Source organism: Lampris incognitus, chromosome 4, assembly GCF_029633865.1.
Source record: "Lampris incognitus isolate fLamInc1 chromosome 4, fLamInc1.hap2, whole genome shotgun sequence".
NCBI lineage: Eukaryota > Metazoa > Chordata > Actinopteri > Lampriformes > Lampridae > Lampris > Lampris incognitus.
In genome coordinates, this window is record NC_079214.1 from 71,655,335 (window position 1) to 71,675,263 (window position 19,929).

The 19,929-nt window shown below is 49.8% G+C and overlaps 1 protein-coding gene across 3 annotated transcripts in view; it reads left to right on the forward strand.

Moving 5' to 3' along the window:
* sbf2 (SET binding factor 2) overlaps nucleotides 1-7,797 on the forward strand; it is a 364,253-nt gene extending 356,456 nt beyond the window's left edge. For all 3 annotated transcript variants that reach the window (XM_056278149.1, XM_056278150.1, XM_056278151.1), the window contains 6 exons: nucleotides 120-344; nucleotides 454-561; nucleotides 1,013-1,203; nucleotides 4,420-4,507; nucleotides 4,607-4,738; nucleotides 6,581-7,797. In XM_056278149.1, coding sequence (XP_056134124.1) covers nucleotides 120-344; nucleotides 454-561; nucleotides 1,013-1,203; nucleotides 4,420-4,507; nucleotides 4,607-4,738; nucleotides 6,581-6,679 — 843 coding nt within the window. In that variant the 3' untranslated portion in view covers nucleotides 6,680-7,797. The remainder of the gene's footprint in view (nucleotides 1-119; nucleotides 345-453; nucleotides 562-1,012; nucleotides 1,204-4,419; nucleotides 4,508-4,606; nucleotides 4,739-6,580) is intronic.
* Nucleotides 7,798-19,929: the final 12,132 nt, after the last annotated feature.

Consider the following 19,929-nt stretch of genomic DNA (forward strand, 5'->3'; position numbering starts at 1 on the left):
ACGCCCATGCATGTCTTTTTGACATGTGGCACTTCCTCTGTGGTGGGCTTCTGCATCTTATCCAAGCTACTCACTGAGTTTAGCAGTGGTCCTGGGTTTTGATAATGTCTGTTTTGCAGGGGATACTGAAGCCATCTATCAGCATCCCTAACCTGACCAAGTGGGACTTCTTCACCGAAGAGGCTCTGTCCACTGGGCCATCTTTCGACTGGAGAATGACAGCTGCGAGGTCGGAGAGCATGGAGGAGACCGACACTATTTCCCCCAGTAAGAGGAGGATTGTGTGGCCCTGCTACAGCAGTGTGAACCGCGCCCAGCTCGATGCCATTACCAAGCTACTGGCTGTGAGTGTTGCTTTTATATGTCAAAGACAGCAGCGTGTAGTGTGTTGTGTTTCAGTATCATAGGGCGTCGCTACATTTGCTCACTCTTTTCACTTTGTGATACCTCCAGGACATCGAGAGATTGGAAGGTGAGCTCAACCAGACCCCAGAAAGGTGGCAGACCACACTGGAAAGAGTCCGAGTCAGCATCTTGGAAGACCTCAAGCGAGAAGGAAATGTGAGTGTTGAAACAGAAAGATAGAATTTCTTTATGATGAACGACAGTTTTTCCCCAATCAAAATGCAGAAGTGTACAAAGTCACAATACACACCAGAAAACTCTCATGGAAGACTGTGTGAAAATATGAAGATGAAAGTACTTTTTTTTTGCATGGTATCAGAATATTCCTATTTTGTTTTCCAGTCATTGGCCATTATTTAAGTCAGTTTGTGTGTAAGTCAGTTTGTGTGTGTTTCTACCCATGTGTTAATGTGTGTAGCTATGTATGTGCTATCATGTTGCAGTACTAGAAGCTGCTGCATGGCGTAACTCCTATGGTCAGTATCAAAGCACTTTGTAGACTGGAAATATTCCTTGTAGTATCTTGCCAACGTCCTCTGATGGCTGCGGTTCTGTGTGTTTGGGTTTGTGTATTTGTGTGCGTCTGTATGTGCATTGACGGTTGCAGCTTCGTAAGCAGTCGTTGACCAACTCGGGCCTGATCCCTACATCCAGCCTTCAGGCATTCCAAAGGCGCTCCATGTTGCACCTCCCAGACAGTGGGCTGATTGAGAACAGAAGCCCGACCATCACCAATGGGGTGAACCGGCGTGCTGCCACCCTCTACCACCAGTTCACCTCGAAGAACGAGGAGAACAGGTGGGTCCCATATAGTTCATTCATTCATTCATTCATTCATTCATTCATTCATTCATTCATTCATTCGTCTTCAGCCCCTTCTCCGGGGTGGGGTCATGGTGGCAGCAAACTAAGTAGGGCACTCCAGGAGTCTCTCTCCCCAGCAACGCCCTCCAGCTCCTCCTGGGAGATCCCAAGATGTTCCCAAGCCAGACATGTAGTCCCTCCAGCGAGTTTTGGGTCTCCCCAGGGTCTCCTCCTAGTTGGATGTGTGAAGGCACCCAGGAGGCATCCTAATCAGATGCCCGAACCTCCTCAACTGTCTCCTTTTGATGCAAAGGAGCAGCGGCTCTACTCTGAGCTCCCTCCGGATGTCCGAGCTCCTCACCCTGTCTCTAAGGCTGAGCTCAGACACCCTACGGAGGAAACTCATTTCAGCCACTTGTATCTGCGATCTCACCTTTTCGGTCACTACCCTAAGCTCATGACCATAGGTGAGGGTTGGAACGAAGACTGACTGGTAAATTAAGAGCTGGGCCTTATGGCTCAGCTCCCTCTTCACCACAAGGGTCCGGTACGATGTCCACATTACTGCTGATGCTGCACCAATCCACCTGTCAATCTCCTGTATAGTGATGTAGTAAAATGCAAATCCCTCCAACTCACAACCCCCAAAAGTCTGTTTGCTCTTCTTTTTTTCTTTCTTTTTTTTTCAAGAACAGAATATACCTACCCTTTTAATGCGGGACATACATGTGATAAATGGATGTGTTAAGATGTCAGATGTTATCGTTTTTATTGGTGGTCATTTACCTTTGTGTTATTCTAACACTACACATCTGTTTCTGAATCCCCACATTTATAGTTGAACTAGGTTGGATTTGTGCTGACTGTTACAAGAGACTAATGAAGGTTTACACAACCCTGCAGCATGTGGTGTCTTGTAAAGTCCGTGACATTTTCTGACAAGCTGTGTGAGCTACAGCATGTGTTGTTGGTGTGGTTGTGTATTGTGTCCCCTTTGTTGTCAGTTTGAATCTCACAATGGCTGTAGTCTCAGTTTTACATTGTGTTGCCTTCCTTGCAGGGAGCAAATAATATGTAGGTAAAGAATTCATCTGAGGGCGTCTGGGTAGTGTAGCGGTCTATTCCGTTGCCTACCAACATGGGGATCGCCGGTTCGAATCCCCGTGTTATCTCTGGCTTGGTCGGGCATCCCTTACAGACACAATTGGCTGTGTCTGCGTGTGGGAAGCCGGATGTGGGTATGTGTCCTGGTCTTTGCACTAGCGCCTCCTCTGGTCATTCAGGGCGCCTGTTCAGGGGGGAGGGGGAACTGGGGAGAATAGCGTGATCCTCCCACGTGCTACGTCCCCCTGGTGAAACTCCTCACTTTCAGCTTTTACACAAACTAAACTTCTCCCCTTTAATTGACAAATGCAAACAAGATATGGAGCGCCAGCACACATTACCATTAGCAGTGGCTGGACGCATTAGCTTGCTTAAAATGAATATTGTCCCTAAGTTCCTGTATCTTTTTCAGAACATTCCTACTTTCATTCCGAAAAAACAGTTTAGCTTTCTTGACAGGATGTTCTCTAACTTTATCTGCGATGGCAGACAGCCCCGGATATGCAAGGAATTCCTACAATGTCCCAAAGCACCGGGAGGGATGGCTATGCCCAATCTTCTTTACTACTATTGGGCTAGTAATATCCAGGTTGTCATGCATGTTCAAAGCAGCTCGTTTGAGCACACACCTGAGTGGGCAAAGATAGAATCCCATTATCTTCATATTCGTTCCTTAGTCACTTCCCCACTACCAATGGTAATTGGCGCACCACACAAAAATCCGGTTACAGCTCATAAATCAGAATGTGGACTAAAGTTAGGAAAACATTTGGTCTGCAAAAAGCCTCCTTAATGACACCCATTATGTCAAACCACCTCTTTACCCCTGCCAAGTTAGATATGGTTTTTTGAGCATGGCATGGGAATGGAATTCGATTTATAAAGGATTTATATTTTGATGGGGTATTTGCTTCATTCGATCAATTGGTAGAAAACTTTAACCTACCCCACTCCCACTTCTACTGCTATTTACAGATTAGGCATTTTGTTCAGAAGGGTTTCCATCCTTTCCCTGAGATACCTCTGACAACATCAATCGATACACTTTTAGCTACAGAGGCTAGCCTCAAGGGCGCCATCACAAGGATCTATAATAAAAATCTTCAGCCAGTGGCTAGCCTTAGAAACCTCTGGGAGCAGGATCTTGGCACTCCTCTCCCTGATGATCTGTGGGATGCAGTTTTGAAACAGGTACACTCTTCCTCTTCACGCAGTAGATTTGGGCTTTTCAGTTTAAGATTGTTCACCGTGTCCACCTTACCAAAGCTAAATTAGCCAAAATTTACCCCAACATTGACCCACTTTTGACAGATGTAAACATGCACCAGCTACCTTGTTGCATATGTTCTGGACATGCCCTGAGCTACATACATTTTGGTCAGCAATATTTAAATCCTTAAGTGAAATTTTTAGTACAACTATTGATCTGCATCCTTTAATTGCCATACTTGGTGTGAGACCGGAAGACTGTGACTGGCCATCTAGTATGTAGAAATTGGTGGCCTTTACTACATTGCTAGCTCCGCGCCTAATACTCTTAAATTGGAAGAGCTCAAGACCCCCATCCCATGTCAGATGGATCAGGGATATTGTGTATTATCTCAAGTTGGAAAAGATCAAATTTACCTTAAGGGGTAACAGGGACAAGTTCATGAACGTTTGGGTGCCTTTTCTGACTCACTTTGATACTTTAACCAGTATACCAGACTGGGATGCCTCTTGACTCGAGTCAGGAACAGCCCAACTAGTATAGACTGTAACCCAGAGATTTTTTGTGTATAGGTGAACCATGCTGATTATTTATTTTTCTTTAACTTTTTTTTACCTTTTATTTTGCCTTCGATTTAGTTGTATGTAATTTCATTATTTATTTAATTTGTATTTCTCCTTGAGGATCTGGGAATGTCGGGTGGGGCAGGTGAGGGGTTTGTGTTAAATTACTCAATATGTGACTTGTTTGATATGCTAAAATTGTAAATGCCAATAAACATTTTTTTTTTAAAAAGTGTTCAAGTTGACAATGCCCTAAAATGATCACGTTGTGAGAGAACAGCCCAGCTGTGTTTTGTCCACACTGTCAGAGTTAACGGTACATGGTTTTTCCAGGTCTTATGAGGGGATCCTGTATAAGCGTGGAGCACTGCTGAAAGGCTGGAAACCTCGCTGGTTTGTTCTGGACAAGACTAAACACCAGGTACACAGACCACCACGCTTCTCTTCACAAACCCATCAGGTCTGTGGTAGTGTCAGACTGTGCCCTAATGTGTGTGTGTGTGTGTGTGTGTGATCACAGCTGAGGTACTATGATACCGGGGAGGACACCAACTGCAGAGGCTACATAGACCTGGCAGAGGTGGAGTCGGTGGTGATTGCCACCCCGACCATCAGCTCTCCAAAACACATCAGTGAGAAGGCCTTCTTCGATGTGAGTGCTGTACTGTTAATGTGACGGTGATAATTAATGTGACTGGTAATTAATGTGATGTGATAATGTGACTGATAATTGATGTGACTGTGATGATATGACTGTGATAATGGGACTGATGATTATTGTGACAATGATAATTAATATGACTGATGATTAATGTGACGGTGATGATTAATGTGACGGTCATAATTAATGTGACGGTCATAATGTGACGGTGATGATTAATGTGACGGTCATAATTAATGTGACGGTCATAATGTGACGGTGATGATTAATGTGACGGTCATAATTAATGTGACTGATAATGTGACGGTGATGATTAATGTGACTGATAATGTGATGGTGATAATTAATGTGGCTGATAATTAATGTGATGGTGATAATGTGACTGTGATAATTAATGTGGCTGATAATTAATGTGACGGTGATGATTAATGTGACTGATAATGTGACGGTGATAATTAATGTGACTGTGATCATTAATGTGACGGTGATAATTACAGCTCTGATCTTTATTATGTCAATAGGTGACACCAGCTCTTCGCTTCCTCTAGCCTTGTCATTCTCTAGCTGGACTTCCAAACTGATAAATTGAGGGCGTCCAGGTGCTGTGGCAGTCTATTCCGTTGCCTACCAACACAGGGATCGGCGGTTCGAATCCCCGTGCTACTTGCAGCTTGGTCGGGCGTCCCTACAGTCACAATTGGCCGTGTCTGAGGGTGGGAAGCCGGATGTGGGTATGTGTCCTGGTCGCTGCACTAGCGCCTCCTCTGTTCGGTCAGAGCACCTGTTCAGGAGGGAATAGCGTGATCCTCCCACGTGCTACGTCCCCCTGGTGAAACTCCTCACTGTCAGGTGAAAAGAAGTGGCTGGTGACTCCTCATGTATGGGAGGAGGCGTGTGGTAGTCTGCAGCCCTCCCCGGGTCAGCAGAGGGGGTGGAGCAGTGACCAGGACGGCTCGGAAGAGTGGGGTAATTGGCCGGATACAACTGGGGAGAAAGGGGGGGGTGGGAAATTAAAAAACTTTTTTTTTTTTAGATAAACTGAAATAATTAAGCCACAATCCAAAATCTGGTGACCCCCTTTCCAGAGAGATTGTAGCTGTTGATGAGTCATTTTTACATTATTTAAGCATCTGTCCTACACGTAGGAGGGTAATTAACCCTTTGCTAAGGCCCGCCCCCCTTAGTTACTGTTGCTAAGTCCGTCAAGCTTTACATTATTTTACGGTTAATCAAAGTAATTACTTACCTTGGAGCAGACAAAGCTGTGCTTGTTGATCTTTGAGGGGTTCAGCTGGATTTGAGGACGTCCACAGAGCTTTATCCACAGCCTACTTTTCAGGGTTTGATTTTGGTTTTGGAAATGGAGAAAAACGTTCACCTCCTTTCAACCTCCGGGTAACGAGTGTCACTGTTACAGGTGCCCCAGGCACAGCGTTTAACCATAACGAGCTAAAAGTCCACAAAACCAGCTCGAACATGAAGAAACTCAGAAACTTTTGCATCAGCGCCAACGGAGCGCCGCCATGAAAGTGTCGGACCTCTGTCCTATGCTGCGCTGTGACTGGCCAGTCTGCGTTTTGGGGCGTGGCTTAGCGAAGGGTGAATTGTGGTGAGGGTGAAAGCTGTGATTACAGTCGTCATTCTGGTGTGTGTGCGTTCAATAACTGAGGTCGTTTCAAGTGAATTAGATTACAGTAACGGAGTCACATTATCAGCACTGACTCTACCTCCTCCTTCTCCTCCTCCTCCCTCCTTCAATAAGGTGGTCTGCAGACCCCACGCTGAGATGCACTGCACCAGTCTGAATTAGTCTGATTTATTCTGTCCCCCCAGCTGAAGACCACCAAGCGAGTCTACAACTTCTGCGCATCAGACGCACCCAGCGCCCAGCTGTGGATGGACAAGATCCAGAGCTGCATCTCGGACGCGTGACCATGGACCGCTGAATCATGAGCTCAGGGCGTGACCACATCCCAGTATGGACCAGTGTGGACCAGTAGAGCTGCTGCATTATGGGTGTTGAGAGCAGAGACGTCCCTCCAACTCAACACGACCACACAATAAAGATTATGATGAGGACCACAGAGAACTTAAGTGCCTGGTAGTGGAGGGTGGGTTCAGATGTGTCAATCCAGGTATTCTGTCCACCCTCCGCCCTTTCAGTCTTCTCTCAGGCTGTGTGTATGCCGTGTCGATCTGCTTTATAGTAACATGGACGGCCTGCCTGGTCTCTTAGCAGGGACGACACTCAGACGACTGGGATAAGCTGGTGTTTGTGGGGATTGCACTATCGAGGCAAGGTTGTCCTACTTAAGTTGTAAATAGATGCAAGCAATATCACTGGCCATTCCAAACTGTGGGTTCAAGTCTAGCGTTAGGAAGTACAGAGTACACAAAGTATACAGAGTATAGCCAACAAGAGAATTTATACCAGATATTTTACTATTAGGAAAAGTTACTGCTGCTTAAAGGAAATTATGAACTGCCAGAAACTCAGATGTTAATGCACAAGCTAACAAGGCCCTGTGTTTGCACTTAACACTGTCATATCATATCATACCACATACACCCTCACCAGACAGCCCCTGTACCACCACACACAGCAGGACTCACCAGACTGTGTAGACCCTGTACCACCACACACAGCAGGACTCACCAGACCCTGTACCACTGCACACAGCAGGACTCACCAGACCCTGTAACACTGCACACAGCAGGACAGCAGGACTCACCAGACCCTGTAACACTGCACACAGCAGGACAGCAGGACTCACCAGACCCTGTAACACTGCACACAGCAGGACTCACCAGACCCTGTAACACTGCACACAGCAGGACTTCACATGTGCAGACGACTCGTCCACTGTCGCACTACAGTACATGAGAAGAATTTGCACAGTCACATACAAAAAGGTATCTAACACTCTTTTCTATTTAAATGAGGTTTTTCTCTGTTTTGTTTTAACATTTTGAATGTTTTAACGCGGTGATGGTGATAATGTGTTTGTCGCTTGTATGTAAATTATTTTTTCATTAAACTCTTTCATTTGTGGCGGCTCCATGTTTTGTGTAAATACTCATGAGACATTTCATTTTATATGTGTGGTGAATGTATGTTTCCGGCCTGGACTCTGATGGGCCCTACAACTGGTCTCCTCTGAAGGTGGTGCTGTTCTGTGTTTCTGGCCTGGACTCTCATGGGCCCTACAAGTGGTCGCCTCTGAAGGTGGTGCTGTTCTGTGTTTCTGGCCTGGACTCTCATGGGCCCTACAAGTGGTCTCCCCTGAACGTGGTGCTGTTCTGTGTTTCTGGCCTGGACTCTCATGGGCCCTACAAGTGGTCGACTCTGAAGGTGGTGCTGTTCTGTGTTTCTGGCCTGGACTCTGATGGACCCTACAAGTGGTCTCCCCTGAAGGTGGTGCTGTTCTGTGTTTCCGGCCTGGACTCTGATGGGCCCTACAAGGGGTCTCCTCTGAAGGTGGTGCTGTTCTGTGTTTCCGGCCTGGACTCTGATGGGCCCTACAAGTGGTCTCCTCTGAAGGTGGTTCTGTTCTGTGTTTCCGGCCTGGACTCTGATGGGCCCTACAAGTGGTCTCCTCTGAAGGTGGTGCTGTTCTGTGTTTCCGGCCTGGACTCTGATGGGCCCTACAAGTGGTCTCCTCTGAAGGTGGTGCTGTTCTGTGTTTCTGGCCTGGACTCTCATGGGCCCTACAAGTGGTCGCCTCTGAAGGTGGTGCTGTTCTGTGTTTCCGGCCTGGACTCTGATGGGCCCTACAAGTTGTCTCCTCTGAAGGTGGTGCTGTTCTGTGTTTCCGGCCTGGACTCTGAGGAGCCCTACAAGTGGTCTCCTCTGAAGGTGGTGCTGTTCTGTGTTTCCGGCCTGGACTCTGATGGACCCTACAAGTGGTCTCCCCTGAAGGTGGTGCTGTTCTGTGTTTCCGGCCTGGACTCTGATGGGCCCTACAACTGGTCTCCTCTGAAGGTGGTGCTGTTCTGTGTTTCCGGCCTGGACGCTGATGGGCCCTACAAGTGGTCTCCTCTCAAGGTGGTGCTGTTCTGTGTTTCTGGCCTGGACTCTGATGGGACCTACAAGTGGTCTCCTCTGAAGGTGGTTCTGTTCTGTGTTTCCGGCCTGGACTCTGATGGGCCCTACAAGTGGTCTCCTCTGAAGGTGGTGCTGTTCTGTGTTTCTGGCCTGGACTCTCATGGGCCCTACAAGTGGTCGCCTCTGAAGGTGGTGCTGTTCTGTGTTTCCGGCCTGGACTCTGATGGGCCCTACAAGTTGTCTCCTCTGAAGGTGGTGCTGTTCTGTGTTTCCGGCCTGGACTCTGAGGAGCCCTACAAGTGGTCTCCTCTGAAGGTGGTGCTGTTCTGTGTTTCCGGCCTGGACTCTGATGGACCCTACAAGTGGTCTCCCCTGAAGGTGGTGCTGTTCTGTGTTTCCGGCCTGGACTCTGATGGGCCCTACAACTGGTCTCCTCTGAACGTGGTGCTGTTCTGTGTTTCTGGCCTGGACTCTCATGGGCCCTACAAGTGGTCGCCTCTGAAGGTGGTGCTGTTCTGTGTTTCCGGCGTGGACTCTGATGGGCCCTACAAGTGGTCTCCTCTGAAGGTGGTGCTGTTCTGTGTTTCCGGCCTGGACACTGATGGGCCCTACAAGTGGTCTCCTCTCAAGGTGGTGCTGTTCTGTGTTTCTGGCCTGGACTCTGATGGGCCCTACAAGTGGTCTCCTCTGAAGGTGGTTCTGTTCTGTGTTTCCGGCCTGGACTCTGATGGACCCTACAAGTGGTCTCCTCTGAAGGTGGTTCTGTTCTGTGTTTCCGGCCTGGACTCTGATGGGCCCTACAAGTGGTCTCCTCTGAAGGTGGTGCTGTTCTGTGTTTCCGGCCTGGACTCTGATGGGCCCTACAAGTGGTCTCCTCTGAAGGTGGTGCTGTCCTGTGTTTCCGGCCTGGACTCTGATGGGACCTACAAGTTGTCTCCTCTGAAGGTGGTGCTGTTCTGTGTTTCCCGCCTGGACTCTGATAGGACCTACAAGTGGTCTCCTCTGAAGGTGGCGCTGTTCTGTGTTTCTGGCCTGGACTCTGATGGACCCTACAAGTGGTCTCCCCCGAAGGTGGTGCTGTTCTTTGTTTCCGGCCTGGACTCTGATGGGCCCTACAAGTGATCTCCCCTGAAGGTGGTGCTGTTCTGTGTTTCCGGCCTGGACTCTGATGGGCCCTACAAGTGGTCTCCCCTGAAGGTGGTGCTGTTCTGTGTTTCTGGCCTGGACTCTGATGGGACCTACAAGTGGTCTCCCCTGAAGGTGGTGCTGTTCTGTGTTTCTGGCCTGGACTGTGATGGACCCTACAAGTGGTCTCCCCCGAAGGTGGTGCTGTTCTTTGTTTCCGGCCTGGACTCTGATGGACCCTACAAGTGGTCTCCCCCGAAGGTGGTGCTGTTCTTTGTTTCCGGCCTGGACTCTGATGGGCCCTACAAGTGATCTCCCCTGAAGGTGGTGCTGTTCTGTGTTTCCGGCCTGGACTCTGATGGGCCCTACAAGTGGTCTCCCCTGAAGGTGGTGCTGTTCTGTGTTTCTGGCCTGGACTCTGATGGGACCTACAAGTGGTCTCCCCTGAAGGTGGTGCTGTTCTGTGTTTCTGGCCTGGACTCTGATGGACCCTACAAGTGGTCTCCCCCGAAGGTGGTGCTGTTCTGTGTTTCTGGCCTGGTCTCTGATGGGCCCTACAAGTGGTCTCCTCTGCAGGTGGTGCTGATCTGTGTTTCTGGCCTGGACTCTAATTGGCCCAACAAGTGGTCTACCCTGAAGGTGGTGCTGTTCTGTGTTTCCGGCCTGGACTCTGATGGGCCCTACAAGTGGTCTCCTCTGAAGATGGTGCTGTTCTGTGTTTCTGGCCTGGACTCTCATGGGCCTTACAGGTGGTCTCCTCTGAAGGTAGTGCTGTTCTGTGTTTCTGGCCTGGACTCTGATGGGCCCTACAAGTGGTCTCCTCTCAAGGTGGTGCTGTTCTGTGTTTCTGGCCTGGACTCTGATGGGCCCTACAAGTGGTCTACTCTGAAGGTGGTGCTGTTCTGTGTTTCCGGCCTGGACTCTGATGGACCCTACAAGTGGTCTCCCCTGAAGGTGGTGCTGTTCTGTGTTTCCGGCCTGGACTCTGATGGGCCCTACAACTGGTCTCCTCTGAACGTGGTGCTGTTCTGTGTTTCTGGCCTGGACTCTCATGGGCCCTACAAGTGGTCGCCTCTGAAGGTGGTGCTGTTCTGTGTTTCCGGCCTGGACTCTGATGGGCCCTACAAGTGGTCTCCTCTGAAGGTGGTGCTGTTCTGTGTTTCCGGCCTGGACTCTGATGGGCCCTACAAGTGGTCTCCTCTCAAGGTGGTGCTGTTCTGTGTTTCTGGCCTGGACTCTGATGGGCCCTACAAGTGGTCTCCTCTGAAGGTGGTTCTGTTCTGTGTTTCCGGCCTGGACTCTGATGGACCCTACAAGTGGTCTCCTCTGAAGGTGGTTCTGTTCTGTGTTTCCGGCCTGGACTCTGATGGGGCCTACAAGTGGTCTCCTCTGAAGGTGGTGCTGTTCTGTGTTTCCGGCCTGGACTCTGATGGGCCCTACAAGTGGTCTCCTCTGAAGGTGGTGCTGTCCTGTGTTTCCGGCCTGGACTCTGATGGGACCTACAAGTTGTCTCCTCTGAAGGTGGTGCTGTTCTGTGTTTCCCGCCTGGACTCTGATAGGACCTACAAGTGGTCTCCTCTGAAGGTGGCGCTGTTCTGTGTTTCTGGCCTGGACTCTGATGGACCCTACAAGTGGTCTCCCCCGAAGGTGGTGCTGTTCTTTGTTTCCGGCCTGGACTCTGATGGGCCCTACAAGTGGTCTCCCCTGAAGGTGGTGCTGTCCTGTGTTTCCAGCCTGGACTCTGATGGGCCCTACAAGTGGTCTCCCCTGAAGGTGGTGCTGTTCTGTGTTTCTGGCCTGGACTCTGATGGGACCTACAAGTGGTCTCCCCTGAAGGTGGTGCTGTTCTGTGTTTCTGGCCTGGACTCTGATGGACCCTACAAGTGGTCTCCCCCGAAGGTGGTGCTGTTCTGTGTTTCTGGCCTGGTCTCTGATGGGCCCTACAAGTGGTCTCCTCTGAAGGTGGTGCTGTTCTGTGTTTCCGGCCTGGACTCTCATGGGCCCTACAGGTGGTCTCCTCTGAAGGTGGTGCTGTTCTGTGTTTCCGGCCTGGACTCTGATGGGCCCTACAAGTGGTCTCCTCTCAAGGTGGTGCTGTTCTGTGTTTCTGGCCTGGACTCTGATGGGCCCTACAAGTGGTCTACTCTGAAGGTGGTGCTGTTCTGTGTTTCCGGCCTGGACTCTGATGGGCCCTACACGTGGTCTCCTCTGAAGGTGGTGCTGTTCTGTGTTTCCGGCCTGGACTCTGATGGGCCCTACAAGTGGTCTCCCCTGAAGGTGGTGCTGTTCTGTGTTTCCGGCCTGGACTCTGATGGGCCCTACAAGTGGTCTCCTCTGAAGGTGGTGCTGTTCTGTGTTTCTGGCCTGGACTCTGATGGACCCTACAAGTGGTCTCCCCCGAAGGTGGTGCTGTTCTTTGTTTCCGGCCTGGACTCTGATGGGCCCTACAAGTGATCTCCCCTGAAGGTGGTGCTGTTCTGTGTTTCCGGCGTGGACTCTGATGGGCCCTACAAGTGGTCTCCCCTGAAGGTGGTGCTGTTCTGTGTTTCTGGCCTGGACTCTGATGGGACCTACAAGTGGTCTCCCCTGAAGGTGGTGCTGTTCTGTGTTTCTGGCCTGGACTCTGATGGACCCTACAAGTGGTCTCCCCCGAAGGTGGTGCTGTTCTTTGTTTCCGGCCTGGACTCTGATGGGCCCTACAAGTGATCTCCCCCGAAGGTGGTGCTGTTCTGTGTTTCCGGCCTGGACTCTGATGGGCCCTACAAGTGGTCTCCTCTGAAGGTGGTGCTGTTCTGTGTTTCCGGCCTGGACTCTGATGGGCCCTACAAGTGGTCTCCTCTGAAGGTGGTGCTGTTCTGTGTTTCCGGCCTGGACTCTGATGGGCCCTACAAGTGGTCTCCCCTGAAGGTGGTGCTGTTCTGTGTTTCCGGCCTGGACTCTGATGGGCCCTACAAGTGGTCTCCCCTGAAGGTGGTGCTGTTCTGTGTTTCCGGCCTGGACTCTTGATGGGCCCTACAAGTGGTCTCCTCTGAAGGTGGTGCTGTTCTGTGTTTCCGGCCTTGACTCTGATGGGCCCTACAAGTGGTCTCCTCTGAAGGTGGTGCTGTTCTGTGTTTCCGGCCTGGACTCTGATGGGACCTACAAGTGGTCTCCCCTGAAGGTGGTGCTGTTCTGTGTTTCTGGCCTGGACCCTGATGGACCCTACAAGTGGTCTCCCCCGAAGGTGGTGCTGTTCTGTGTTTCTGGCCTGGTCTCTGATGGGCCCTACAAGTGGTCTCCTCTGAAGGTGGTGCTGTCCTGTGTTTCTGGCCTGGACTCTCATGGGCCCTACAGGTGGTCTCCTCTGAAGGTGGTGCTGTTCTGTGTTTCTGGCCTGGACTCTGATGGGCCCTACAAGTGGTCTCCTCTCAAGGTGGTGCTGTTCTGTGTTTCTGGCCTGGACTCTGATGGGCCCTACAAGTGGTCTACTCTGAAGGTGGTGCTGTTCTGTGTTTCCGGCCTGGACTCTGATGGGCCCTACACGTGGTCTCCTCTGAAGGTGGTGCTGTTCTGTGTTTCCGGCCTGGACTCTGATGGGCCCTACAAGTGGTCTACCCTGAAGGTGGTGCTGTTCTGTGTTTCCGGCCTGGACTCTGATGGGCCCTACAAGTGGTCTCCTCTGAAGGTGGTGCTGTTCTGTGTTTCTGGCCTGGACTCTGATGGACCCTACAAGTGGTCTCCCCCGAAGGTGGTGCTGTTCTTTGTTTCCGGCCTGGACTCTGATGGGCCCTACAAGTGATCTCCCCTGAAGGTGGTGCTGTTCTGTGTTTCCGGCGTGGACTCTGATGGGCCCTACAAGTGGTCTCCCCTGAAGGTGGTGCTGTTCTGTGTTTCTGGCCTGGACTCTGATGGGACCTACAAGTGGTCTCCCCTGAAGGTGGTGCTGTTCTGTGTTTCTGGCCTGGACTCTGATGGACCCTACAAGTGGTCTCCCCCGAAGGTGGTGCTGTTCTTTGTTTCCGGCCTGGACTCTGATGGGCCCTACAAGTGATCTCCCCTGAAGGTGGTGCTGTTCTGTGTTTCCGGCCTGGACTCTGATGGGCCCTACAAGTGGTCTCCTCTGAAGGTGGTGCTGTTCTGTGTTTCCGGCCTGGACTCTGATGGGCCCTACAAGTGGTCTCCTCTGAAGGTGGTGCTGTTCTGTGTTTCCGGCCTGGACTCTGATGGGCCCTACAAGTGGTCTCCTCTGAAGGTGATGCTGTTCTGTGTTTCCGGCCTGGACTCTGATGGGCCCTACAAGTGGTCTCCCCTGAAGGTGGTGCTGTTCTGTGTTTCCGGCCTGGACCTTTGATGGGCCCTACAAGTGGTCTCCTCTGACGGTGGTGCTGTTCTGTGTTTCCGGCCTGGACTCTGATGGGCCCTACAAGTGGTCTCCTCTCAAGGTGGTGCTGTTCTGTGTTTCTGGCCTGGACTCTGATGGGCCCTACAAGTGGTCTCCTCCCAAGGTGGTGCTGTTCTGTGTTTCTGGCCTGGACTCTGATGGGCCCTACAAGTGGTCTCCTCTCAAGGTGGTGCTGTTCTGTGTTTCTGGCCTGGACTCTGATGGGCCCTACAAGTGGTCTCCTCTCAAGGTGGTGCTGTTCTGGGCTGTGTTCCCTGCTGTGTGCTGACCCGGCTGTCCTGATGAACGACAGTTCAACTATTTTCCACTCATCCACTGAATCTGGGTCATGAAAGGGCTTCTGGAAAACCAACGGAGTAGGTGTGCAGGACGTTGTGGTGTCTTGTGCTTGTGCGTACTGTGCAGACTGCTGAGTTGAAGCAAACACAACCTGTAACAACACAAGCGTTTAAAATAAACGTACTGTGTCTTTGTACCTTTTTTTTGTTTTTTTGTTTGGCAGTTTTTTGTTTTTTTTGTTTTTGAAAATAAACCCCAAAGTACTTGAAACTATTCCTGACAATGTGCTAATTGTACAAAGTGGGTGGAAGGTGAACTTCCTGTTGATTGACCTGAATACTACTTCCATTAGCAGCCTTAGACTGTTGCTGGCAGCTCGTGCTTCTGAGATGGACACCAGTGGAACGTGGTCCTGGTGGTCAGAAGCCATTTTGCTGGAACAATGAGCGCAGCGTCTGTTGGAAAGTCGTCCTCATGCCACATCACATCAGAGACGTGGGATGAGAACACGCTTTGGCACAACCCGTCAACAATAGCATGATCCTGACAACGCGGCCTGTATTTTCATGTTTCCTAGGCTGCCCCGAGCGCTCCATGAAATAATGAAATACCTCATGGCTCCTTTTTCCTACAGCGGGTCACAGGATAGGGGGAGAAGAGTAGTCATGTGTAACGGATAGGTCTTCTTGTCCTTTTGTCTCAGACTTGGTCTTTATCAAAGTCTCCATACAGCAACTGCAGGCTTGCATAAGTTCAAAAAGCATGTCTCAATTTTCAACAATGAATGAAGGACTGGGCAACTACCCAAACACATGTGGCGCCTGGTTGGCAGTGCTGTAGTCTGAATGGGGGCATGTGTGAATTTCAGTGCCCTGTCCTGCCGGAGACACTGGGGCAGATGGATTGTACTGGAAGCAGGTGCAGTTTGTCTTAGTGTGATGGCTGGGAGAGCTTGGTCTGCTGCGTCCTGTGGGCCTGAGGATCACGGCCCTGACCGGAGCTGTGTCCGAGTAGGAAACGCCGAGGGCAGTCTGACAGGACACGGAAGCGGGGCAGGCTAAGCTAACTGCTACCCATGCAGACCGGCAGTTCTGACAACACCGAGGGCGGTCTGGCGGCGGCCTCACCTGGCGTTGACTGTGGTTTTAGTGTCGTGTGGAGTACGGGGAGGTGTGTCGAGGGTGTCTGGCTGGGAGAGCTGGCGCTGGATCGGCTTGGGGATTGGGCTATACACATAAAATTGACTTGACTTGCTGTATCCTGTGGGCTCAAGAACCACGGCCCTGACCAGCGCTGCATCCAAGTAGGAAATGCAGAGGGCGGTCTGACAGGACAGGAAAGTGGGGCAGGCTAAGCTAACTGCTAGCTCATGCAGACCAGCAGTTCCGGCAGTCATCCTGGCTGGCGTTCGTTCTCCTGGACAGTGGGGTTTGGTCTTGTGTTGCACTGCTGTGGGCTGGCTGGGGAACGACAGTGTTTCTGGTTGTGACTCTGAGCTGCAGAAGGTCAGCGTGTGGATGACCCTCTGCAGACGTTAACTTCACGTGTAGCTTCTCTGTTGTTTGGTGGGGAATAGAACTTGCTGACAACACATGGAGACGGATGTGGCAGAAGTGAAGTCTAGGTTCTCTGCAGGCCCTCAGCCCCCCCCCCCCCGCAGAAAAGCGTTGATTAATCAGTCATAACTTAATTGCCCCTGCAGGATCTTCAGCACAGCTTCTTGTCATTGGCTGAATGATGACTGAGCAGCCACGCGGAGGGTGTAGACGGTATGTGTAAAGTTGTAGGATAACCTACAGCCCAGGGCTGTTACAATATAACATGAATACAACATTATATAAATAACATTACATAACACTGTTACGTAATGTCCGGCGTTACCTCAGCCCGGTGACACAAGGGAAAGACTGACTTGATGCACCGAAGGGACACACAGCTGATTTATTAGACATAATTTCTCAGCAGGAAAGCGGAGTAGCGTTTCAAAGTACAATACAGATCAGTTGTGATTTGGGATGACGGGCTGAGGGTTTCCCGCCAGCTCGCCGTGGTCAGTCCAGTTACTGGATAATTGACTCGCAATAGAAACCTCGGAATTCAAGATGACATTTATTGATTGAATCTGGAAAGTGTGTGCTGTCTTGTGTGCTGCTGCCCCGGCCGTAGTAATGGATTCATATCCAAGGAAAACAGTTCTAAATATAAGTTGCTGGTGACTGTCTAGTCTACAGACTCAGAAGTACTTCTGATGGGCGGCGCGCGCACGACTAACTTGCTTTCTCATCGCGGAGCCCCAGCGGGCCTCGTGGCTTCTTGTGTTGTGACCACCGTGGCTGGACTCGCTCCTTGTGTACACGGTCATGTGGTCAGGGTGAGAGTGGCACAGGCATGCATAGCTGATTCAGTACTGCAGGAGCCCCGCTCCCTCAGGGGCCCCGCTCCCTCAGGAGCCCCGCTCCCTCAGGGGCCCCGCTCCCTCAGGGGCCCCGCTCCCTCAGGAGCCCCGCTCCCTCAGGGGCCCCTGCCCAGCATGCACCTGCTGCTGCAGCGCTGCACTCATCCGCCTCCGTACTCACAAGGCCTCGCACGCCGCCCACCTCCACCCTTACTACATGTCTGTAGGCCGCACTTTACAATCAGGCATATTTATAAAGGTTTTAGGACTGGTTCCTGCTTTAATAACGGTTAATGCCTCATGTATTAACATGTTATAACCAGTAATAAGATGTCATAGCACATTAATAAAAAGACTTTTTTGGTTTGGGAGCCCACATGGGAAAAGTCTCCATAGGCAATCTCTCAACAGCCCCAAGCTTCGGTAAAGAGAGCCGAACCACCGACCACGACCGACACGTAACCACTACCAGACCTTACCCCCAAACACATACGCCGTCATTTTACCCCCCAAACACTTCCGCCGTCATTTTACCCCCCAAACACTTCCGCCGTCATTTTACCCCCCAAACACTTCCGCCGTCACTTTAGTTGCTGTCACTTCTGCATTAAAATGGACTTTTGCGCACAACATGTTGTGTCTTTACTCCACTCATGGCAGTGGATCAGCAGTCTCGTGGGCTCCAAGAGCCTGTTTATGGAGAGTCTAGTATTGATAAAATGTGGGCTCCCAACCCAAAAATTATTTTTATGAATGTGTTACACTATCTCATTACTGGTTAATAATTCATTAGTAAATGAGTTATAAACCATTAATAATGTAATCAGCAACTACAGAGAAGCCCTTTTTAAAGTACGCCTTGTCGTTAAGTGGTACCCAAAGTGGTACCCATAAGTGTCCGCTTTGGTCTTTGGAGTTGCTGTTGTTGGCAAATTAGTTAAATGTACAAATTATTTAACGTACAAATTAGTTGAATGTACAAATTAGTTGAATGTACAAATCAGTTGAATGTGTAAATCAGATAAATGTACAGATCCAGTGGGCTCAGATGCTTGTATCGGGACATTGTCTGCTGATCCGTGGATAGAAAAGTACCGCTTCTGTGTTTCATTTACAACTTTAACCAGCAGTCACACTGGATGGATGGATGGAAGCCAGAGGTTCGCCGTGCTGGCTTCCTCCTTGTGTGAGACCATCCACCGTCCTGGTGTTTTTGCATTTCTATTGCGAGCCTCCACCAGCTTCTCATTCCTCCACCGCCCAGGTTCCGTTGAGCCATGTGGTTCAGTGTGGAGCAGTCAGGGCTGTGAAGTCAGTGTGGGAAGACATCTCAGCCAGAAGGCCGGAATCTGCCAGACAGAAGACCATCCCAAAGAATGTTCCCATTTCAAATCTGTTTAGATGAGGATCTGCTGGACATGAGTCAGATGAATTAGTTACGGGCATTACGGTTTGTTTCGGACACATGGGGCCGGGGGTGAAACGGTTAGAGATATAGTACAGCCTTATTTTTGGAATGCAAGGCTTTTGCAATTAAGCCCTGGAGATAGAATCTTCTCATTCTCCAACAACGAGTACTGAGAATATTCTCTGTGAAAATGTGCCCAAATTTTTCTGCAGATTCTCGGATATGCACCTCTAGCAAGAGTAAATCTGTTTATCTTTAAAACTAATAACACACCAAGTCAAACTTCTAACCCTCGTAGGATTAGCTTTTTCACTGAGGGGACGTGAAATGTTAGTCCACATTCTGCGGCTGGAGTCTATTTACTTATCTGTGTATGAAAATTCTCCAGTTTGTTTAAAAATAGGAGCCTGCCATGGGTATGTCATCCATTAACAGCCTTCACCGAGATGTCGTTGTGTGTACACAATGACAATAATGTATCTTATCTTATCTTCTTGTGATAGGTGTTTTCTGTAAATACAGTTAAAGTCAAAACTATTAGCCCCCAAGGACCTATGGAACATTTCCCTAAAATGCTGCCCAATGTTTGCATCATTCATAAAACTTTACATAGTAAAACATTCATCAGTGTTAAGGCCCCTATTTGGTACATTTTGGAATGTAAAATAAATCTTCAGGTTTGCTTTAGACCACATGTAGTGAAAATTGAGGTGGTCAAAATTATTAGCCCCATGTGATTTTTTTGCTTTCAAACCACACCTGCGCAATCAATCAGCTTTCAAACCACACCTGAGCAATCAATCAGCATTGGACTTTACTTAAGGGACTCCAGTGAACAGGGCTAGTGACACTTGAACACTTGATTGAGAGGGACTAATCTCAAATTCTTGGTAAGAAGTAATTTCATCGTGTCAAAAAGTAAAAGTGAAATCAGTCTGGAACTCAGAAAGAAGATAAGATAGTGGATGCTCATCTTAAGGGGGAAGGCTATACTGCCATTTCCAAGCGTTTCACAGGGTCTAGAACAGCTGTGTGTTGCATCACTGCAAAGCACAAGGAGACAAATTGTGTTAGAAACAAACCTGGGCCTTTTCAAAAGTGCAAGATTTCAAAAACTGGAGAGGAAAATATTCAGAGATGTCAACAACAATCCCCGGATCTCTGCTAAGATGATTGTTGCTGAACTGGCCTCATCTGGACTTGATGTTTCAAGGAAGACTGTTGTGAGGGCTCTTCATAGTGGTGGGCTTCGAGGTCATCGTCCAAGAAAAACTCCATTGCTCACACAGCGGCACATCAGAGCCAGAATGAAGTTTGCCCGTGAACATTTGAAACATGGGCATGAGTTTTGGAAGTCTGTCCTTTGGTCTGATGAGGCTGAACTTGAGCTGTTTGGACACATGGGTGTTGCTTTTGTTTGGCGAAGGAAGGGAGAGGCCTTCAACCCTAAAAACACAGTTGCCACAGTTAAACCTGGTGGTGGGGGCATAATGCGGTGGGTCTGTTTCGCTGCTTCAGGCACAGGGAACCTTGTTGGGGTGCAAGGGAT